Source organism: Haliotis asinina, chromosome 9, assembly GCF_037392515.1.
Source record: "Haliotis asinina isolate JCU_RB_2024 chromosome 9, JCU_Hal_asi_v2, whole genome shotgun sequence".
NCBI classification, from domain to species: Eukaryota; Metazoa; Mollusca; class Gastropoda; order Lepetellida; family Haliotidae; genus Haliotis; species Haliotis asinina.
Window position 1 is genome coordinate 64,882,788 of NC_090288.1, and position 23,433 is coordinate 64,906,220.

The 23,433-nt window shown below is 40.0% G+C and overlaps 2 protein-coding genes across 3 annotated transcripts in view; one reads left to right on the forward strand and one right to left on the reverse strand.

Moving 5' to 3' along the window:
* LOC137295860 (cyclin-Q-like) lies at window positions 1-7,321 on the reverse strand. The gene is made up of 6 exons (XM_067827417.1): window positions 6,961-7,321; window positions 5,106-5,203; window positions 4,636-4,721; window positions 2,434-2,566; window positions 1,921-2,148; window positions 1-1,748 (listed from the first exon to the last, which is right to left on the reverse strand). Exons 1-6 carry the CDS (start codon window positions 7,121-7,123, stop codon window positions 1,662-1,664), a joined length of 795 nt encoding a protein of 264 aa, XP_067683518.1. The 5' UTR covers window positions 7,124-7,321; the 3' UTR covers window positions 1-1,661.
* Window positions 7,109-23,433, forward strand: part of LOC137295859 (POC1 centriolar protein homolog A-like) — a 26,927-nt gene continuing 10,602 nt past the window's right edge. Inside the window, exons 1-10 of one of the 2 annotated variants that reach the window (XM_067827414.1) lie at window positions 7,109-7,460; window positions 9,736-9,820; window positions 11,499-11,578; window positions 11,866-11,957; window positions 12,122-12,230; window positions 13,418-13,488; window positions 13,929-14,036; window positions 14,169-14,284; window positions 15,514-15,647; window positions 18,734-18,802. In XM_067827414.1, the coding sequence (XP_067683515.1) occupies window positions 7,446-7,460; window positions 9,736-9,820; window positions 11,499-11,578; window positions 11,866-11,957; window positions 12,122-12,230; window positions 13,418-13,488; window positions 13,929-14,036; window positions 14,169-14,284; window positions 15,514-15,647; window positions 18,734-18,802 (879 nt within the window). In that variant the 5' untranslated portion in view covers window positions 7,109-7,445. The remainder of the gene's footprint in view (window positions 7,461-9,735; window positions 9,821-11,498; window positions 11,579-11,865; window positions 11,958-12,121; window positions 12,231-13,417; window positions 13,489-13,928; window positions 14,037-14,168; window positions 14,285-15,513; window positions 15,648-18,733; window positions 18,803-23,433) is intronic. The other variant, XM_067827415.1, reaches the window with a different exon arrangement.

Sequence of the window (23,433 nt, forward strand, 5' to 3'; positions counted from 1 at the left end):
TTTTTGTTGTTTTTTGTTTGTTTTGTTTTGTTTTGCTTTTTTTCATGAAAATTCTGCAAGGTGCGATTAAGGAAGGTGTGTCAGTTGTGTGCAGTGACCAATTCCACGTTTTATTTGTGCAGCATACTATGCGCACCTGTAGACAACGTTCACTGTAGACAGGAGTCAAGTTAAAGAAATTTCTACCTTGCTATTTCTAACTTGCTTTCGCTCGTTTGATACCAAATCTTTGACTCGTTCAATAAAAGTGGTATTACAGGGAAGGGATACAGATTTCTGAGGGTCCCCAAACTATGACAAGAGATCTGTCTATCTGACACTGTAACATGAGCTGTTGATATGCTTCAATCATGATCCCTTCAATGAGACAAGCAGAGCTGTTAACATGTTGGAACTCATATCCACCCAATGAGACAAGCAACAAAGAGCTGTTATCGTGTTCTATCCCAGATCTCTTGAATGATACAAGCAACACTGAGCTCTTAACATGGTCTGATCCAGGACCTCATTTCACAAAGCTCTCTTCAATGAGATAAGCAACACACAACTGTTCCAGAGCCATTCAATGAGACAAGGAACAAAGAGCTGTTAAGATGTTCTTACCCAGATGAGTAGCAAGACAAGCAATACACAACATACACAGCTGTTGGTGTGTTCTAAGATCCCAGATCCCTTCTATGAGAAGGGATTCAGAGCTGTTAACATGTTCTAACTCATATCCATTCAATAAGACAAGCAACAAAGATCTGTTCAGGTGTTCTTACCCAGAGCTCTTCAATGTGACAAATAATTAGGAACTGTTAACATGTTCTAATCTAGATCCCATCAATACAACAAGCTTAAGATTGATGAAACTTCTAACCAACTTCCAACATGTTTGATAAGGAACAGACAGCTGGGAAGAATTATTAATAATAACTGACATGCATGACAAAAAATCATGGGCTTTCTACAATGTTGTCCAGAAATCTTGCTCTCACACAACAGAGACTGTTCTCACACAACAGAGAGACGGCTCTCACACAACAGAGAGACTGTTCTCACAGAACAGATCATCTATTTTCACATAACAGTGACTGGTCTCACACAACAGAGTCTCACCAATCAGTGTTTCAACAACAAATATATCAACACAAGTCAATGTGCATTTCGAGAGGATCTTGCCATGATCTGCCAAGCATTATGATGCTCTGTATATCCATTGATACGTAAATGTGGAGGCCTGCTTAGAGGAGGAATGAGTGAGTGATGTGTGATGACAGTGTGAATCTCACACACCATATTCTTTGTGCAAATTTGTTGCACCATTTGTTGCATCGCCAGCTCATGCTGTGTTCAAAGGGAGATAACTTCATCTGTTTTTCCATAAGCAAGAGACTCCTCCAACACTTCAGACCAAGTGCCTTGACACTAGCAGCACCTGTATTGGGTGTGACTCTGCTTACTGACGGAAGTCACATTGGTGTTGCAAAGTAAAAGGTTTCCTTGACCATCCTACAGAAAGTCTTCAGGTATTGCTTGAACCATTTTTTCAAAACTCAAATTCAGTGTATTTGCAGGTACATGGCAATATTGGCGCTGTGGTTCAGACAGTATTCTCCAGTTCATACACAGCAATAATGTAAGTAGTTCATACACAGCAATAATGTAAGTGCTGTGTTTCAGACTGTATTCTCCAGTTCATACACAGCAATAATGTCGGTGATGATGGCCTTTATTATGTCTAGAGTGATATCTTCAGCAAAGACCTGAAACAAGAATATTCTGAAGCAGTGAGACATATACAGATACATCCCATTCCAAGGAACAACATAGATACCTGAATAGTCTACTGGAACTGACCGATTAGAGCGAATGTTGACTTAAGAACTTACAAGTACAGTTGAACACCGTACTGTTCTATACCACCATGGAACTTACCAGCCACCATGGCGTGTCAGCATACTTGTGATACGGCACCTCGGCGCCATGACACTGGAGAGCGAAAAACAGAACAGCCACTGCCAAGTGTTGGGGTTTGTAGTTCAAACACATGTTGCCATGGTAACAGTCCCGAAGCAGTGACCAGGCTGTTCTAGAAATCGGCAATGCCTCCCACTTATAGGGATCAAACCAGTCTTGCAGATACTTGAGGTTGTGCAGCATGTACTGAAAGAAGTGAAATACTGTATTGTTTATGCATGGGATTGTTTTACATGGGTGGGCCATCATGTTTTTAACAATTCTTCAGGAGACAACATAGTTTAACCTGGAATAAATGGACTAGGGAGACAAGCATTGGATATTTGGGTCTATCCTGACCAGAAATACCTCCTGGTGCCAAGCCTTTGTTCCTGGAACATCCACAGGGAGATAAGCAAAACTTGCTAGCAGCCTTTAGTCTTTTCTGTCATACAGGTGACAATTCCTGGGAATAATGAAAAGTACATCTACCTTATGAGGGTGAGTGAAGGCAACTCTGAACTTGAGTGTCCTAAGCACAAAGAGTTCACAATTGGCAACAGATTCTCGCAGAGACCAAAAGGTGTCCCCCAACTCCAGTGGCGGCTTGCTCTTGTGTAGGGTCCTAGAAGCAGAGTGAGTGATAGCTAAGATACATAGCATTCACTACATGAACGCTGTGCCACACCTCCATAGGCCACAATGGTGGAAATCCTTTGTCACACTTTTGCGCACTCGTTATGACTGCTGTGCTCGAAAAACTTATATGAATGGCTTCTGTGTACCTATACCTACATGTGCGCCCTAGTTTTGTTATCAAAATGTTCCAAAATAAATATTTGCAAGCCATCAAACATTTCAGGCGATCACTCACACGAGTGGCGCCATTTTAAATCACATGACGCGAAGGGATTCCCTCCCTGAAAGAGTAACACACGCGTTCCACAACTCGCTGTTTGTTTACAACAAAATTTCATACATTCTTAAAAAATTAAAAGGATTGTGCGGCCTATGGAGGTGCGGCATAGCGTTCATGTAGTGAATGCTATGTATCTTAGCTAAGTGAGTGAGTGAGTAATAAGAGGATGGATGCATGGTGGAGTAGTTTGTTGGTCAGATGTGACTGAATGGGTGACTGACTTGGAGTGTATGTCTTTGGTTCTGTTACTGGGTGCAGTAACCATTAGATTGGTTTTGACTGAACAAGGACTATCTGAAAGTCTGTATGTGAGACAGAGAGTGCATGTGTCTCTACTTGTAAGACTGTGTGCTTGTGACACTTGAATCAAATATGGTTGTCTCAGCTTGTAAGTCAAAGGGAGACAACTCACAATGGAATACTGAAAATCAAATTCAGTATTTCACTGCAGGATTTATAGAACATGTATATCACTGCTAACAATGACCCCAACAGACAATGGGAAACATGTACAGATGACAACACTTGCCTAAATGTAACTACACCTGGTGGGACATGTATATCACTGCTAACAATGACACCAACAGACAATGGGAAACATGTACAGATGACAACACCTGCCTAAATGTAACTACACCTGGTGGGACATGTATATCACTGCTAACAATGACACCAACAGACAATGGGAAACATGTACAGATGACAACACCTGCCTAAATGTAACTACACCTGGTGGGACATGTATATCACTGCTAACAATGACACCAACAGACAATGGGAAACATGTACAGATGACAACACCTGCCTAAATGTAACTACACCTGGTGGGACATGTATATCACTGCTAACAATGACACCAACAGACAATGGGAAACATGTACAGATGACAACACCTGCCTAAATGTAACTACACCTGGTGGGACATGTATATCATTGCTAACAATGACACCAACAGACAATGGGAAACATGTACAGATGACAACACCTGCCTAAATGTAACTACACCTGGTGGGACATGTATATCACTGCTAACAATGACACCAACAGACAATGGGAAACATGTACAGATGACAACACCTGCCTAAATGTAACTACACCTGGTGGGACATGTATATCACTGCTAACAATGACACCAACAGACAATGGGAAACATGTACAGATGACAACACCTGCCTAAATGTAACTACACCTGGTGGGACATGTATATCACTGCTAACAATGACACCAACAGACAATGGGAAACATGTACAGATGACAACACCTGCCTAAATGTAACTACACCTGGTGGGACATGTATATCACTGCTAACAATGACACCAACAGACAATGGGAAACATGTACAGATGACAACACCTGCCTAAATGTAACTACACCTGGTGGGACATGTATATGTGGCACATATCCATGCAAATAGTATTTGCTCAAGGCACTGGTACTTGTTTCCCTCGAATATTGGATGTCAATCTCAGCGTTACATCGTATTATCAATCTGAACTCCCTGGGCAGTATACAACTCTTGCTGTCTCTAGGCGATGAGTTTATTGTGTGTCTCTGATCCTGTCAACAACCCACTTCACATCTAGATGGACTGCGACACAGTCTCAGTACTTTGTTCAAGTTTACAGCACTTTGGCACTTAAGCCAGCACGCCAACTGTGCCCCCAACACCTGACTACCCGAAGGAGGGTTTGTTGACTACATCTGTCCACCTGTAACATTGTGTGATGACTACACTTGCCTACCTGTAACATGGGTTAATAACTACAGCTGCCTACCTGTAACAGGAGTTGATGACATCCCTCAGCTTCAAATGTTCTTCCTCCACTTTGCCAGCCAGGTAAATACAGGTGGTGCCAATTAGCTAGCAAGAAACACAAGTCAAAGAAAAGCATGAAAACAATGTGTGCAGATGCAGCTGATATGACTTTGGAAATGGTGGTTAAAAGACTAAAGTACTTTAATGGTTAAGAAGAAATGAATGTGATTAACAGTTTCAAGATTACAGGATAGTATTGACGTTGTTTCGTAGTTCTTGCTCTTCTTAAAAATGTTAACAAAACAAGTGACAAATGTATCCTACCCAGATACCTACTACATACAACCTGGCCTACTGACCATTCCAGCTCTGTGGACCAACATTATCAACAGTATCTCAGTCAACCATATTAACCTTGAACTACAGATTGGGACATAGGGATAATCTACTAAGGTAGACAACTCCTCATCCTGCAGTCTCAGTACTTACATAGGGATCATAGTCATTCAGTGAGTTCTCCTTGAAGAACTTGTGATATAACACACAAGCAGTTGCCATGGGAACACTCTTGATGTGAAGCTTCACCCCTGCCATGACAAACAGAACTCTCTCAAATCAAACATACTGCATTCAATTATGATTGGTGTTTTCCTCATAGTTTAGGTGTTGATACTTTACAGAGATTCAGTTTGGTGACTCCACAATGTAATGTGAAGTGTGGATGTTCTGATGTATTGTTGGATGACATGTCCACGCTACAGTTAGATCAGTAATCATCCACTAACTACACTCAGTAGGATACATCTCATCCGATGACACAGCCGTTTTAGCCAACACTTTGACAGCATGATATTTATTAACTGCTCACATAAATGCTTCTACAAAGGTCAATCAAGGAAAATATATACACATAAGAATTAATCAAGCAATTTTTTAAGAATGAAAATGAGGCCTGTTGTATTAGCTTTGAAAATCACATTTTTTCATACAAATCGGAACTGTAACATAGTTTACACAAAAACTGATCTGAACATGATTGCCATTTAGAGTGGTCCAATGTAACGTTGTACTTGGGATTACACTTTCTTAGAAAAGTAGATGCTTGTAATTTTGATGGGTTGAGTCCCATCTGGGATTCAAACCCACACCCTCACATTCAGGCACCTAATTGTCAGCATACAAAGTCAGCTGAGTAAACCTCCTCTGGCATTGCGACTATCCAAGATTTATTGACCCCTGGATCCCTTTAATTTGGAAACTAACACTAACGTTTATTTAAAACTTAATTAACAGTATGAAAAAAATATTTAAAACTACCTGGTAATCCAAAGATACCCAAATCACATAAAAAACGAATGTTGTGTGGGCAACTATTTTCTATCATCTCCTCCCATAAGGCAGTGATCTCATCAAATGTAGTGTGTAACCGAGTCATAGGAGTGAACATCCCAACACATTTGTATGCGGTGAAACCTACATAACATTCAGGGTGGTGGGGTGGCCTGCTTCTTGTCAAGTATTAGATGAGTCACGACCTGACAAATGACCCCAATTTGCATAAATGGGAATGCCCTCCAGAACATTCCATTTGAAAGAAAAGGGAAACAGGTTGTTGTCTAAACATTGAAAAGTTCAATTTCCTTCTGTGAAACGTGTCATGATAGTGTTTTGATGCACTAAATCTCTCTACGAGACACATGCTAAACAGTAGTGGTATTGATTTCAAGCCATGGTCAGCATGTATTGCATGTGCTTAATCGTCAATCTACCTGTAGTAACCAAGTGTATTCGTCCAGATTAGTGCCCTGCCTGCTTGTCACAAATGCATTCACTGCACTGACTCATCTAATACTTGTCAAGCAGTAGTGGTTAAAGTGTTGGCTCATCATGCTGATGGTCCGGCTCAACTCTCCACATGGGTACAATATCTGAAGCCCTTTTCTGATGTCCCTTGCTCTCATACTGCTGACATATTGTTAAAAGAAAACTAAACTCACTCAGTATACATTATGCACACTGCATTGCACAAAATGAAGTTTGAGTTCTCCCCAATGTGAGAAGAGAGTTTGACACTTGGGAGACTTCTTCTGAATGTTTTTATCTTACCTGGTAGCTTTCAGTTTTGAAAGGACAGTATTATTTTCAAACTGGCAAATCTTACAGTTCCCTCTTCATAACATGTTATAAGACTGAACGAGATGAGAGATACGACATCGAACATAATCCATATTCTTTTTGGTGAGTTTTAAATGCATGGTCGCAAATTCAATTTGCAGACAACCACCTAAAATAGATCGAGGGCTATGTGTACATGTGGAATTTCGTCCGATTCAGTTGTGATTACCTGATTCAGTCATAAATCGCACAACGCGGAAATGAACACGTTTTTCTACTTCTGTCATTTCTTCAACTTTCAAGAGTCGTGCCCAAAGCACTTTTTCACAATAAAAATTATTCCAACTTTTCAGCGCAGCTCCAGGATAACACGCGAGTTCGGGAGAAATCATTATTGAAGTAGAAACACAAACTGTATCAACAGTTCCCTAAAATAAGAGTCATATTTGATAGACATTCTTTGTCTGATTGCACGCTCTAGAACTGCGTCGTTAACAAATTGATTTAAAGTTTTAAACATATCCAGTACAATGAATAATTGTGAATCGATTTATAAAGCAATCAACCTTACGGGAAGCGGATACTATTTTCGTCGTCATGCGCAATTGCGACACTTAGCGCCATAATTTGAAAGTCGTTGATACATGATCAGGCCTGAATTCCTTGGGCTTTTGGTGCACGGAAGAGGAAATAGCAGATAGTGGATACTTGAAAATGACAACAACACTAGTGAGTACGGTAAAGGAAACAAACACAACCAGTTGGTGCATTCAATCTTTGAAACTCAAGCCAATATTCATTCGGCCTCCACTTTGCGAAATATTGACATTTGACAGGCCACTTAATGCAGTTATTTTAATTTTCTCGTTCGATTCCTGCCATGTTTTCTTTTTTTGACAGGCTTTCGTTTGGTCTCAAGTAAATATCTTACCTCAAAACTGTTGAAAAGTGTATGCAAATAAGATAACAACAAACTTGAATCGTTCAATGTTTCCAGTGTTTACAAACAAGTCATGACATGAACACGTTTGAGATCAGCGGTACATTGAGAGCATTGATATAATAATAATTCAAAATTCATTAAGCACCTACATTTGACATCTGTATACCTTAAAACTGACGGCTAGAGTGCAGTTTACCGGGCGTGCTATCCGGGGACTACTGAGCTCTTGCTAATGAGCGCGCTGCTGTATCCTTAGCCCTTGGACACCCCCCTTCTAGATCCTCAAGGTCAGTGAGTAAAGGTTAGGGTTGGCTTACCTTTGGTGCAAGTATATCCATCCGAAAAAAAAAAGTCGGAAAAATTGCGCCGGGTAAAATGCACTACTCCCAAACTGACAAGTCAGCTGTATTTCGGTGTCCCTGATTCTCATTTACGTTCCAGCATCGCTTACTATTATTAGGACGAGGTACTCCATTTTAATCCAAAATACCCATAGTGTCTTTGGGGTTGGGCACCTATTGCCACTCAAACACCTCTTATCATTCTGTTAGGCACCCATGTCAGGTTCTACATAGGTTAGCTGGGAGTCTTTCACTTTACCGGGTGCACTAAACCTATAATAATTTAAATGACACTAAGGATCGTAAAGGGGTGGTGCCCAAATGCTAAGGATCGTAAAGGTGGGTGCCCAAGGGCTAAGGATTGTAAAAGGGGGTGACCAAGGATCGTGCTGTAGCACAGACCCGCCATAACGCGATACGTGGTGACTGCTACAAGCATTCAGCACTAGACGGGCTGCGCCTGATAAACTGCAATCTAGCCGTCTCCCTTAAAAAATTAATCTAGCAGACAATTTGTGGAAAGACTTTAAATTTTACAGATGTCACGATAGATAAGTTTTATTGATCCAATCATATCACGATACTCATGTCACGATTCAGTATGTATCATGATGCTTATTTACTCAGCATTATAGTGTATATTTAGTTGCATTTTCAGCAGTAATGTTTCATATTTTATAACTGTCCATCTAAAGATTAACATTTTGTATTCTCAGAGATTCCAAAGTGCTAATTTCCCATCTTTGTACATGAAAAATAATCATTCACAACTCTCATTACATAAAAAAGCATGACAAAATGTGAATGATACGGAAACATGTTTATACCGATACTTTCATTACTTTGTATTGATACAGTTTTGAATGAATTGATAACTGTATCTTGTTAGTATAAGTATCTATGTATCAGTGTTATTGTGGCACCCTAAGTAAACTTGTGTCAAGTTACGGATTTTACAGAGAAAATACCTTCTGTGCTAACATATAAAGATAAATGATTTGGGTGTTGATGACTCGATTAGCAAGTACAAACTGCGATCATGCATCTATTGTAGGTTGTTGACTAATTACAATACTATAATTCCCTCTTCTCCTCGGTCACTTTTTTTCTAATCTTGGCACCAATAGTTACGTCTGAAGTTGAAGTCTTGGTGTTCTTGAATATGAGGTATATTGAAGAGAATAAGGCAATTAAATCTTCTTTTTGGGGAGATAGGGAAGCCTAGTCGCTTCACTCATTATGACAAAGGCCCAGGTTCAATTCCCACATGGGTACAACGTGTGGAGCCCATGTCTCGTGACCCTCATGGGTACAATGTGTAAAACCCAGGTCTAGTGACCCTCACCATCATTTTGCTAGAATATTGCTGAAATTGGCAGAAAACTCAACCCATTTACTGTCATCTGTTTTGCATATCTGTATCAGATAAAGAGCTCATGTGATTGATATGGAGCTTTGAGTGCAGTCAAAGCTCAGCAAGTTCCAAGCATTGGGATCTGGTGGCTGTTTTGATTATTTTTCATCCCATCCCAGTGATGTTGGTTCTAACGTAAATATGATGAACAATTTATCACTTGATCATCTGGTTAACATTTGGTCTTGTTTGTTTACATGTTCTTGTGTTGCTGAAATATTGCTTTAATTAGAGGAAAGACAAACAAACATCTTATTGCCTCATTTTCTGCAGATATAATTATGACTGTTCCTTTGTTGTTCGCAGGAAGATCCGTCACTGGAGCGGCACTTCCGGGGCCACCGTGACACGATAACTGCAGTCGACTTCAGTCCCAACATGACACAGCTAGGTGAGATGATTTGTATTTTGAAACAGTTGTGAATTGTGAACAATAAATGTCAATGTCGCTGTGTTTTGTGACCAGCCTAGAAATAGGATGGTATTTGACAGTCGTGGCCAGTGGTTGTGAGTCTATGTAGAAGCCATTTTCAAACACAGAGAACCCTTAGTAATAGTTTTGTGTTTCTTAAGGCAGGCTATTATCATTCAGCATGTTCAGGGTGACCTGTATGCCCAAACATGTTACTGATACATGTGTTACTGTATCGCACATGCTCAGAATTGGATGCGCTGTATAACAAAGATTGAAAGTTTATGGATAACAAATTGCTTAGTCAATTTCTTAATTATGTCTTCGTGGGCTGATGATACGTTACACCTTGATCTCTTGTTATCAAAAGTTTGTGGTGACTTAGAGCTGTCAAAGAATTGTTCAGTTTTTGTTAATGGTCTGAGAGTCCTGATTTCCTGTCTGTCGTGAGGATCTATATTTTAATGTGGATATCTACAGAACAGGAAGTTTTATGTATGTAAGAGTCTCAACATGCACCATTTGGCTTGTATATTATTCCTTTCATGGGTTGCTTTTTGAAGGGATAGATTTTGGCGTGCTGCTTGAAGGATGGTTCTCTGGATTGGAAACCACTGAAGATGGTGTCATTGCCTGTTTGAACTTAATTAGTGTACTGATCTGATGAGAGGGTTTGCCAGTGTTGAATATGGTAATTCTGCGAGGGATGTATTTGGACTTGGTCAGATTGGGTATAAGCTGGAGGCGATGGATCCACCCAGCCCAGCAGATACCCATAAAAAGAACACAAACAGAACACAACAACCAAAACAGATTGCAGGGTGCTCTGGGGAATAAACAGAAAGTTGTTATCCATAAGTTGTACTCACCTAATTCCAACTTCAAGATGCTGGTGAAACAATAAGGGTATATTCATTGTTGACACTTTGAATGTATATTTCTTACCAGAACAGATAGGTAAGTTATATCTAGTGTGAATTCTACATATTTGCTGCATCTCAAGATTCCAGTAGCCATGTGTTTACAGTTTTGAGATGTCGTAATGTTTTTACAAACTGGATGCAGTGTGTTTAGTAAACCCCTCCTAATCCTGTATCATTACTGTCAAGCGTGTCATTGTTTACATCGTTTCGCTCACATTAGAGGTGCGCTAGCGGTAGTCTGTTGGAACATACTACTGCAAAAGCTTTTTCTTTCCTTGAATTGTTTCATTTGAAGTCAGGTCTCAAAATGATTGTGTAGTTTTATGAAATAAAATAACTGACAAGAAATTTGAAACCCAGGTTAAGTAAACTGTTTAAAACATGATCTCAGTGAACATGGTGAAGGTGCAAGTCTACATCCAAATTAAAAGAAAAATGAATAAAAACATCAATATTTAATAAAAAATAAGGTCAGTTACTAAACTATTGATAGTCTTGCATACAGTCTATGCATCTGTATGTTTTCGTTTCTTACATCAATTAATTGCTATCAGAGACTCAACAATTGCAATCTATCGATAGTTGGACGCATTTTTATAGCCCCAACTCACATCATGTGACCTGTGGTGACATCACAGCTGTTTCACGTCACAATGGAGATGTGTCATGGTGACTGAATAACATTGTGTGGGAAGATGATCACGAGCACTAATGATTGTTGTTGACACTTTCAGCCTCTGGTTCCATGGATTCGTGTCTGATGGTGTGGAATTTTAAGCCGAAAATGAGAGCTTATAGATTTGTTGGCCACAAGGTATGTCGCTTCTAGAGAACAAGTGAGAAATAAATAAACTAACTGCTTTTGTATTTCTGAGTTTTGTTTTGATTTGTTGTAGCTGAGTACTGAGTGATTTTTTTGTTTGTTCCACAACAGTGCCATCTCAGTAGTGTCTATCGAAGAAATCAATACTTCAGTTGGTGTAAATAAACATTCCTGGGTATGGCAGTTCACATGTAGTGGTGCAGTTGTCATGTGCAGTACTGAATCGTCCCTGACATTTAAGGATGGTGTCTTGAGGTAACCATCTGTTTGTGTTACAGGATGCTGTCATGTCGGTCCAGTTCTCCCCGTCAGGTCACCTTGTAGCTTCATCCTCCAGGGACAAGACAGTTAGACTCTGGATACCAAGTGTGTATGTACTGAGAGATGCTTGGTGCCGTCATGTGTGTATAGTAGTGTTACATATACTATAATACAGTGTGACATCAGACTTGTAGAACAAGTTGATGCAAGATGTTTTGCTCATGCTCTCTAGTGCGTCTTTCTTGTGACTGAAGTGATGTTATTTTGTTTTAGGAAAGGGGAGTCAACTGTATTCAAAGCTCACACTGCAACTGTCCGTAGTGTGGACTTCTCCAGTGATGGACAGACTCTGTGTACAGCATCTGATGACAAAACAATCAAGGTGAGCTACACTTTCGCATGACTCAACACAGATATGACACACATTAGAACACACTCATGCCTCACATGACACAACACAATCAATCAATGCAGTCATGACTCACGACACAGTGCAGATAAGACTCACATGACACAACACATACATGACACATGACAAAATACAGACATGACTCACATAATACAACACAGACGTGACTCATGACACAGCGCAAAACATGGCTCGCATGACACCACAGACACGACAGAACACAGACATGACACAGCACATACATGAGAGAACAGACATGAGTCATATGACAAAACACAGACATGACACAACACAGATACGAATTACATGACAGAACACAAGCATGACTCACGTGAACAGCACAGACAAGACCCTCATGACAGAACACAGCCATAACTCTCATGACAGAACAGACGTGACTCATGACACAATGCAGACATGCCTCACGAGAAACAACACAGACATGACTCAAGACACAGCGCAAAACATGGCTTGCATGACACAACAGACATGACAGAACACAGTCTACATGAGAGAACAGACATGACTCATATGACAACACAGACAAGACTCCCTTGACAGAACACAGGCATGACAGAACACAGGCATGACTCACCTGACACAACACAGACAAGACTCTCATGATAGAACACAGGCATGGCTCACATGATGCAACACAGGCAAGACTCTCATGACAGAACAGACATTACAGAACACAGATATGGCTCATGTGACACAAAACAGACATGAATCACATGACACACTGCAGACATGATACAACACAGACAAGACTCACATGACATGACGCAGCCACGATTCTCATGATGCGACACAGTCATGACTCACATGGCAGAACACAGGCATGATACAAAACTGATATGGCTCACATCACAACACAAACATGACACAACACACACAACTCACACTATACGCGTATATGTGATGCTTACTACACGCAATAGACATGCTTAACACACTACACACATTGAACACCCATAGCACATGTTATGCATGTATAAAATTTTAATTTCTTTGTTATGTTAAAGTTTGAGTATTACATCGAAATTGCTGTTACGAAAAACACATCATGTTTGTAGCTTTGTCTATATTGTAGTTAATTCCTCAAGTTATGAACAATTTGTACAGGTCTGCTAAGAGCTGTGTGATTTCCACTATTTCAGCTGTGGACAGTTCACCGCCAGAAGTTCATCTTCTCTCTCACACAGCACATGAACTGGGTGCGCTGTGCCAGGTATGTCTAGTGCGAGACATATACACACCGAGCTAAACAATACATTGAGGACATGGTTGCACGTGAGTACCACCCAGTGGTGCTTGTCATTGTGAGCAAAGGGGCCTCAGTGTGTTTGGTGTAGTGAGGTAGGTGCAGTATTTTACCTGTCTCAGCAGCAATGCACAGAAGCAATTTCACTAGCCTACATCCACTATCCCTTTCTCGAACCAAATGGATTTGCTCATTTCAGTATACTGCTTACTTGTTGTAAATGTAAACACATTCCCTGCACTGTTTCAAAATTTGAGACATTCATAATTTATTTTATATGCATTTTAACACATTTCATTTCCAACTGAAGAGACTGGCAAGATATTTGTTAGTCATGAAATACAAGTCTGTTCCAGGATGAGAACAACCAACTGTCTTCTGTACCTGTATATATGTGTTTGCTACAGGTTTTCCCCGGATGATCGGTTGCTGGTGTCTGGCAGTGATGACAAGACGGTACGACTGTGGGACAGACAAAGCAAGGAGTGTGTCCACACCTTTTATGAAACTGGAGGGTGAGCTGACAGTTATGGAAAATGCCGACATACATGATATTTGAAAGGAATTGTTTCTTGAGCCTTGTTTGTATCTTGTTTCCATGCTGTGTAGTTTGTATGTATACCAACCTGTGCATGTTTGTGATGTAGGTTTGTGAACCACGTAGAATTCCACCCGAGTGGCACTTGTATTGCCTCAGCCAGCACTGATGGAGGAGTCAAAGTGTGGGATATCAGGATGAACAAGATACTGCAGAACCACGTTGGTATGTCATCTCTACACAATTGATATATACTCATGGAAACAAATAAAGAAACACATGAAAGTACAAGTGTTCCTTTATTCTGTTCCAGGTTTCTTCACAAGGTATGTTTTACACTGTGGGTGAAAATCTGAAAATAAATAAAGGAATACTTGTACTTCCACGTGTTCCCTTATTTGTTTCCGTGAGTATACATTGTATTGTATGTAGAGTCTGTTGTCAAGCGTCCTTTGTACGCCTAAGGTTTCTACTATGGTGATTTATGGTTTTACATATTGTACAGTGGAAGGCCTCTAAAACGATATGCATTGGGACCGGCAAAATATTCTGGAGTAGCGAGTGTACCGCTTTAGCAAATTCTTCCGTTTTCAACCTGAGAATGCTATTCTGTATGCTCTAAAATACAATTGAACAACATGTTGATAGTGATCATATTCATTATTCATCAATAAAGATAACATTAACAAATACAACACTTGTGTACATGTATATGATTTATGACGTGAAAAAGCCTTTAAGCTTAGCTAGCTGTTTCTTTGATTTCGTGGTTTTGCCTTTATCTTTTCACAATCCATTTGGTTCGAGCCATGCAACAGAATAAAAGAACTGTTATGTGTTCTTTTGAGACTTTTCTGAAAAACAAACCAGTCTCAGCGCAGTGAAAGATAATTAGGAGACACCAACTGATCTATTTTGCCATGTCAGTTTTGTGAGTGTTAACTACTGTGCAAACAGTCAATTGGGGGGTCTTTATTGTGCCGAGTGGGCTGTTGCCAGATAAGAGGGCATGCAAATGATCATGAATTAAGTAGCTTCTGCGGTGACCAAATTCTATGACAATATTGAGGGCATGCCAGATTGGAGGGATGCCTGTTTTGAGGGCTCCCACTGTATTGTCTCCTTTAATTCAAATGTTTTAGTTTTACATTTTAGTTTTATATTCATGTGTGTGATACTCTAGTATTTTTACTGTCTATTGTCAAGAGGTTATAATCTTCAAACTGTTTTTTTTTTTTTTTATGGTTTAAATCGTTTTCATCACGATATGGCTGAGATATTTTGCATGTGATGTTAAATTTTAACTCACTTTTTCACTAGCTCCTTTGTGTTTGAACATGGTTGAAAGAGGTTCAAACTCACTTTGATCACCATTATGTAGATACTGTACCATATTGCTATGCAATGTTTACAAAAACAGATTCCTCATGTATTTGATGCTTGTGTTTGCCCAGCTCACACCGCCGCCGTCAACAGTCTGTCCTTCCACTCTAGCGGCAACTACCTCCTCACAGGTTCTGATGATGCCACGGTCAAGATATTCGACCTGTTGGAGGGCAGGATCTTCTACACTCTACACGGCCATCAGGTACTGGATAAACAATTCACTTTGCCATGCTAGGTAGTCCCAGGACAGAAGACAGTGTGAATTATATGGTTATAGGTGTGAATTAAATGGTTGTAGGTGTGAATTGCATGGTCATAGGTGTGAATTTTATGGTTGTATTTGTGAATTATATGGTTGTATTTGTGAATTACACTGTCATAGGTGTGAATTATATGGTTGTATTTGTGAATAACATGGTCGGAGGTGTGAATTATACGGTCGGATTTAAATCTTTGAAGTGCATTTCGAAGTGGAGAGCTTATTTATAAGGAAAGCCAGATTTATGGACGTGAACTTCTTTATTGTGGATAACATGATATTTCAGAGTGTATGCTTGCTCCTTCATCAGGTGATGAAGGACAAAGCATATGCTCCTTCACTTGATGAAGGAGCAAGCATGTGCTCCGAATGGTTATGTTGTCCACATAATAAAGAAGTTGACATCCATAAGTCTAGCTTTTCTTATTTGTCGTATTTGTGAATTACATGGTTATAGCTGTAGATGTGAATTACATGGTTGTAGGTGTAGATCATAGATGTGAATTACATGGTTGTAGGTGTAGATCATAGCTGTGAAATACATGGTTGTAGGTGTAGATCATAGATGTGAAGTACATGGTTGTAGGTGTAGATCATAGATGTGAATTAAGTGGTTGTAGGTGTAGATCATAGATGTGAATTACATGGTTGTAGGTGTAGATCATAGATGTGAAGTACATGGTTGTAGGTGTAGATCATAGATGTGAATTAAGTGGTTGTAGGTGTAGATCATAGATGTGAATTACATGGTTGTATGTGTAGGTCATAGATGTGAAATACATGGTTGTAGGTGTAGATCATAGATGTGAATTACATGGTTGTAGCTGTAGATCATAGATGTGAAATACATGGTTGTAGGTGTAGATCATAGATGTGAATTACATGGTTGTAGGTGTAGATCATAGATGTGAATTAAGTGGTTGTAGGTGTAGATCATAGATGTGAATTACATGGTTGTAGGTGTAGATCATAGATGTGAATTAAGTGGTTGTAGGTGTAGATCATAGATGTGAAATACATGGTTGTAGGTGTAGATCATAGATGTGAATTAAGTTGTTGTAGGTGTAGATCATAGATGTGAATTAAGTGGTTGTAGGTGTAGATCATAGATGTGAATTACATGGTTGTAGGTGTAGATCATAGATGTGAATTACATGGTTGTAGGTGTAGATCATAGATGTGAATTACATGGTTGTAGGTGTAGATCATAGCTGTGAATTACATGGTTGTAGGTGTAGATCATAACTGTGAAATACATGGTTGTAGGTGTAGATCATAGATGTGAAATACATGGTTGTAGGTGTAGATCATAGATGTGAATTAAGTGGTTGTAGGTGTAGATCATAGATGTGAAATACATGGTTGTAGGTGTAGATCATAGATGTGAATTAAGTTGTTGTAGGTGTAGATCATAGATGTGAATTAAGTGGTTGTAGGTGTAGATCATAGATGTGAATTACATGGTTGTAGGTGTAGATCATAGATGTGAATTACATGGTTGTAGGTGTAGATCATAGATGTGAATTACATGGTTGTAGGTGTAGGTCATAGATGTGAAGTACATGGTTGTAGGTGTAGATCATAGATGTGAATTAAGTGGTTGTAGGTGTAGATCATAGATGTGAATTACATGGTTGTATGTGTAGGTCATAGATGTGAATTACATGGTTGTAGGTGTAGATCATAGATGTGAATTAAGTTGTTGTAGGTGTAGATCATAGATGTGAATTACATGGTTGTAGGTGTAGATCATAGATGTGAATTACATGGTTGTAGGTGTAGGTCATAGATGTGAAGTACATGGTTGTAGGTGTAGATCATAGATGTGAATTAAGTGGTTGTAGGTGTAGATCATAGATGTGAATTACATGGTTGTATGTGTAGGTCATAGATGTGAATTACATGGTTGTAGGTGTAGGTCATAGATGTGAAATACATGGTTGTAGGTGTAGATCATAGATGTGAAATACATGGTTGTAGGTGTAGATCATAGATGTGAATTACATGGTTGTAGGTGTAGATCATAGATGTGAATTACATGGTTGTAGGTGTAGATCATAGATGTGAAATACATGGTTGTAGGTGTAGATCATAGATGTGAATTACATGGTTGTAGGTGTAGATCATAGATGTGAATTACATGGTTGTAGGTGTAGATCATAGATGTGAATTAAGTGGTTGTAGGTGTAGATCATAGATGTGAATTACATGGTTGTAGGTGTAGATCATAGCTGTGAATTACATGGTTGTAGGTGTAGATCATAGATGTGAATTAAGTGGTTGTAGGTGTAGATCATAGATGTGAATTAAGTGGTTGTATGTGTAGATCATAGATGTGAAATACATGGTTGTAGGTGTAGATCATAGATGTGAATTACATGGTTGTAGGTGTAGATCATAGCTGTGAAATACATGGTTGTAGGTGTAGATCATAGATGTGAATTAAGTGGTTGTAGGTGTAGATCATAGATGTGAAATACATGGTTGTAGGTGTAGATCATAGATGTGAATTAAGTGGTTGTAGGTGTAGATCATAGATGTGAATTACATGGTTGTAGGTGTAGATCATAGCTGTGAATTACATGGTTGTAGGTGTAGATCATAGATGTGAATTAAGTGGTTGTAGGTGTAGATCATAGATGTGAAATACATGGTTGTAGGTGTAGATCATAGATGTGAATTAAGTTGTTGTAGGTGTAGATCATAGATGTGAATTAAGTGGTTGTAGGTGTAGATCATATATGTGAATTACATGGTTGTAGGCGTAGACCAAAGATGTGAATTACATGGTTGTAGGTATAGATCATAGATGTGAATTACATGGTTGTATGTGTGAAACCATTTACATGGTTGTAGTCCAGATTACAGACAAGACACAATCAACACAAAGAATCAGTGTCCAATCTGTGTGATAGTCTGTATATAGAGTGTGTACATATTCCATAGTTGTTTGTCCTCTGTCTGCTTGGTCTGACTACAGCTAGCTTGTGTATCACATACTTTATCTTAAGATGTGTGTTGTGTTCCAGGGCCCAGTGACTGCAGTGGCATTCTCAAGAAATGGAGAGTATTTCTCAACAGGTGGAGCAGATGAACAGGTGGGTGAACTGTCCAGATAGTGCCTCAAGGGAGATAAAGTTTTATACTTATCCTATCTCACAGTATGCACTCATTATAAGACAGCTTTCTAACTCATGCAAAGCATGCAACACACTTTACCAACTGCCACTGTGACTATCTTTGAATCATCATTCTATTTCTTGTCGCATTCTATTTCTTGTCACATTCTATTTCTTGTGTGTGGGCGTAACTACTTCTTCTCATAGGGGAAGTTGAGCAGAAGAAGAAGAAGAAACGTTCTTGTCGCAACTTGGTCTTTTCAGCCAGTGATCCACATACATTGTGTGTCAGTTGCGTGGGTCAGTGCAAATGGGAATCTCTTTACCTTAGAAGAATTTTGGGTCTATGCGAAGGCTTGTACACATCAGTTTGTTGATCGGAAAAAGGGAAATTTAAACATCCAGTATTGTCTGCTCAGTGGTCTCGTTCACCACAGTTGAATGATGAAGAGTGCATGCAAGCATTGTCCGACTCTTCTCTTTCTGAAGATTTACACACAGGATTCTCACCATACCCATAGCCTGTCTCTCTCATCATCTACCACTTTCTGGGTTGTGCTTTTTTCCAATCCTCCATTACTGCAAGATACTACAGCTGAACAAGATCTTCATTTGTCACTCACAGTGTCTCTTTCCACGGATTTTATGGTGGATGACTCAGCACATGTGCCCTAGTTGTTCTCGTTCTCGACATTCAGTCAGCTGTGAATGTCTCCCCCACTTCAACAACGTTTAACTGGTTCACCGGCTTCCCTGCTACAAAAAAGAGTCTCATTTCCGATACTCAGCCATTTCCTATGTCTGTTTCATCGAAACCTACTAGAGCACGAACTTTCAGTTTGCTGGAGCATGATTCTGTCCATACCTCGTCACATCAAGGTTCTCTGAACCGGTGCCAGTCGTCAATACAGACTCAGTCCATTCACCAAAATGGACTCATTTTCTGAACAGAACTGATTCACCGAGCCAAACGCATTCATCAAGCTGAACTCATGCACCAGACGGAACGTATTCACTAGAACGAACTCATTCACCAAGTCGATCCCATTTGCCTAGCCGAAGCTTTCTTCTAAGAAGAATCATTCACTGGAGGGGCACCATTCCCCAAACGGCACATTTCTCCTGGTTCTTTGTGAAGTTCTGTTGGATCTTACAGTCATGTTTCAACAGCATAGACACGACCTGTTCTGATGGTGTGGTGCAACCTTTGATTATTTTGCAGATTTGTTCATCACCTCCTAGACATTGTTCTACTGATAGAGGATCTGACTGGCATAGTTCTGATTATTGAACTCTGATTCCCCTGATCTGGCTGCGATGTTGTCTGCTGAAACAACAGTTTGGAACCAACAACAGTCTACCTCTTCAGGGAGTGCTCTGATAATTAGGCAACTAACTATGGCACCTATTACTGATATTCCACTGGATATTTTGTCTCCATCGCAATCGAAGATGGACTCTACAGAGGGAAGTTTGGTCTAAGCAGATGCGGAAATCCTTCCAAGGCATTTAGAAGTTGGTGAGGTAATACAAGACACTGATATTCCACTGGATATTTTGTCTCCATGTGTAGGACCAAGCAATCGAAGATGGACTCTACAGAGGGAAGTTTGGTCTAAGTAGATGCGGAAATCCTTCAGAGGCATTTAGAAGTTGGTGAGGTAATACAAGACACTGATATTCCACTGGATATTTTGTCTCCATGTGTAGGACCAAGCAATCGAAGATGGACTCTACAGAGGGAAGTTTGTCTAAGTAGATGCGGAAATCCTTCAGAGGCATTTAGAAGTTGGTGAGGTAATACAAGACACTGATATTCCACTGGATATTTTGTCTCCATGTGTAGGACCAAGCAATCGAAGATGGACTCTACAGAGGGAAGTTTGGTCTAAGTAGATGCGGAAATCCTTCAGAGGCATTTAGAAGTTGGTGAGGTAATACAAGACACTGATATTCCACTGGATATTTTGTTTCCATCTGTAGGACCAAGCAATCGAAGATGGACTCTACAGAGGGAAGTTTGGTCTAAGTAGATGCGGAAATCCTTCAGAGGCATTTAGAAGTTGGTGAGGTAATACAAGACACTGATATTCCACTGGATATTTTGTCTCCATGTGTAGGACCAAGCAATCGAAGATGGACTCTACAGAGGGAAGTTTGGTCTAAGCAGATGCGGAAATCCTTCAGAGGCATTTAGAAGTTGGTGAGGTAATACAAGACACTGATATTCCACTGGATATTTTGTCTCCATGTGTAGGACCAAGCAATCGAAGATGGACTCTACAGAGGGAAGTTTGGTCTAAGTAGATGCGGAAATCCTTCAGAGGCATTTAGAAGTTGGTGAGGTAATACAAGACACTGATATTCCACTGGATATTTTGTCTCCATGTGTAGGACCAAGCAATCGAAGATGGACTCTACAGAGGGAAGTTTGGTCTAAGTAGATGCGGAAATCCTTCAGAGGCATTTAGAAGTTGGTGAGGTAATACAAGACACTGATATTCCACTGGATATTTTGTCTCCATGTGTAGGACCAAGCAATCGAAGATGGACTCTACAGAGGGAAGTTTGGTCTAAGTAGATGCGGAAATCCTTCAGAGGCATTTAGAAGTTGGTGAGGTAATACAAGACACTGATATTCCACTGGATATTTTGTCTCCATGTGTAGGACCAAGCAATCGAAGATGGACTCTACAGAGGGAAGTTTGGTCTAAGTAGATGCGGAAATCCTTCAGAGGCATTTAGAAGTTGGTGAGGTAATACAAGACACTGATATTCCACTGGATATTTTGTCTCCATGTGTAGGACCAAGCAATCGAAGATGGACTCTACAGAGGGAAGTTTGGTCTAAGCAGATGCGGAAATCCTTCAGAGGCATTTAGAAGTTGGTGAGGTAATACAAGACACTGATATTCCACTGGATATTTTGTCTCCATGTGTAGGACCAAGCAATCGAAGATGGACTCTACAGAGGGAAGTTTGGTCTAAGTAGATGCGGAAATCCTTCAGAGGCATTTAGAAGTTGGTAAGGTAATACAAGACACTGATATTCCACTGGATATTTTGTCTCCATGTGTAGGACCAAGCAATCGAAGATGGACTCTACAGAGGGAAGTTTGGTCTAAGTAGATGCGGAAATCCTTCAGAGGCATTTAGAAGTTGGTGAGGTAATACAAGACACTGATATTCCACTGGATATTTTGTCTCCATGTGTAGGACCAAGCAATCGAAGATGGACTCTACAGAGGGAAGTTTGGTCTAAGTAGATGCGGAAATCCTTCAGAGGCATTTAGAAGTTGGTGAGGTAATACAAGACACTGATATTCCACTGGATATTTTGTCTCCATGTGTAGGACCAAGCAATCGAAGATGGACTCTACAGAGGGAAGTTTGGTCTAAGTAGATGCGGAAATCCTTCAGAGGCATTTAGAAGTTGGTGAGGTAATACAAGACACTGATATTCCACTGGATATTTTGTCTCCATGTGTAGGACCAAGCAATCGAAGATGGACTCTACAGAGGGAAGTTTGGTCTAAGTAGATGCGGAAATCCTTCAGAGGCATTTAGAAGTTGGTGAGGTAATACAAGACACTGATATTCCACTGGATATTTTGTCTCCATGTGTAGGACCAAGCAATCGAAGATGGACTCTACAGAGGGAAGTTTGGTCTAAGTAGATGCGGAAATCCTTCAGAGGCATTTAGAAGTTGGTGAGGTAATACAAGACACTATTATGGATGACAACTTCTTTAATTCTTTTTAACATGACGTTTCAAGGCTAATTCTTGCCCCTTTGTCACGTGGATAATGAGCATAGGTAACATTGCAGAATATATATAGGTATACATGAAGCCAGAGAGGTAAGATGTATATACAAGCTCATAAATGTAATTAGGTATGTACAATCACAGAGGAGAGATGAAAAGGATGAGTGTTTTAACAGTACATGATTGTTTACACAGCTGATAGATTGAAAGTCTATGAGTCCTTGTTGACACACAAGGCAGAGGGTAGGTACACGCCTTGATCTCTGTTGATCTGAGGTTCTAATCATCTGATTTTGCTTGCTTCCCAAAGCTTCCTTCTCCGCCAATCACTGATGTTGGAAGCCAGGATCTCGGTGTTTTTCCAGTTGATGAAGTGGTTAGGATAGTTGACGATGTGTTCAGAGAGGGCCGATTTCAGATCTAATTTTCTTACTGAAGTTTTGTGCTCTTTGAGTCTGATGTTGAATGGTCTGCAGGTTTCACCTATGTAGCTGCTGCCACAATCACAGTTTATCTTGTAGATGCAGCCTCTGGGGTTGGGCTTGGTTTGATCACTGTCACCTCTTCCATTTGCTCAAAGGATGTTTTTCAATGTCTTATCAGAATAAAAGGTCACATCAACACTGGCAGTTTTTCTAAGGAGTCGACTGATTTGATGACTTATCTTGCCTTGGTATGGAATGACTTGGATTGGTGCAGGCTCAGGTTTAGGGAGGCGGTCGTTCTGATGCTGGAGAGTTGTGGCTATAGTCTGGTCAACGAGTTGTTTTGGGTATCCATTGAGGGTGATGAAAGTTCTCTTGAAGTAGTCAGTTTCGTCTTGGAGGTGGGCTGGGTCACAGA

What these genes read in the sequence shown, in the direction of transcription:
- LOC137295860 (XM_067827417.1), bottom strand. Translation starts at nt 7,123, where the DNA reads ATGATTTCTCCCGAACTCGCGTGTTATCCTGGAGCTGCGCTGAAAAGT. An exon ending in GCGATTTATGACTGAATCAG is followed by an intron (nt 5,204 to 6,960) that starts GTAATCACAACT and finishes TTGTCATGGCAG; the next exon opens with GGGTGAAGCTTCACATCAAG. An exon ending in GTCATCAACTCCTGTTACAG is followed by an intron (nt 2,567 to 4,635) that starts GTAGGCAGCTGT and finishes CTCTGCTTCTAG; the next exon opens with GACCCTACACAAGAGCAAGC.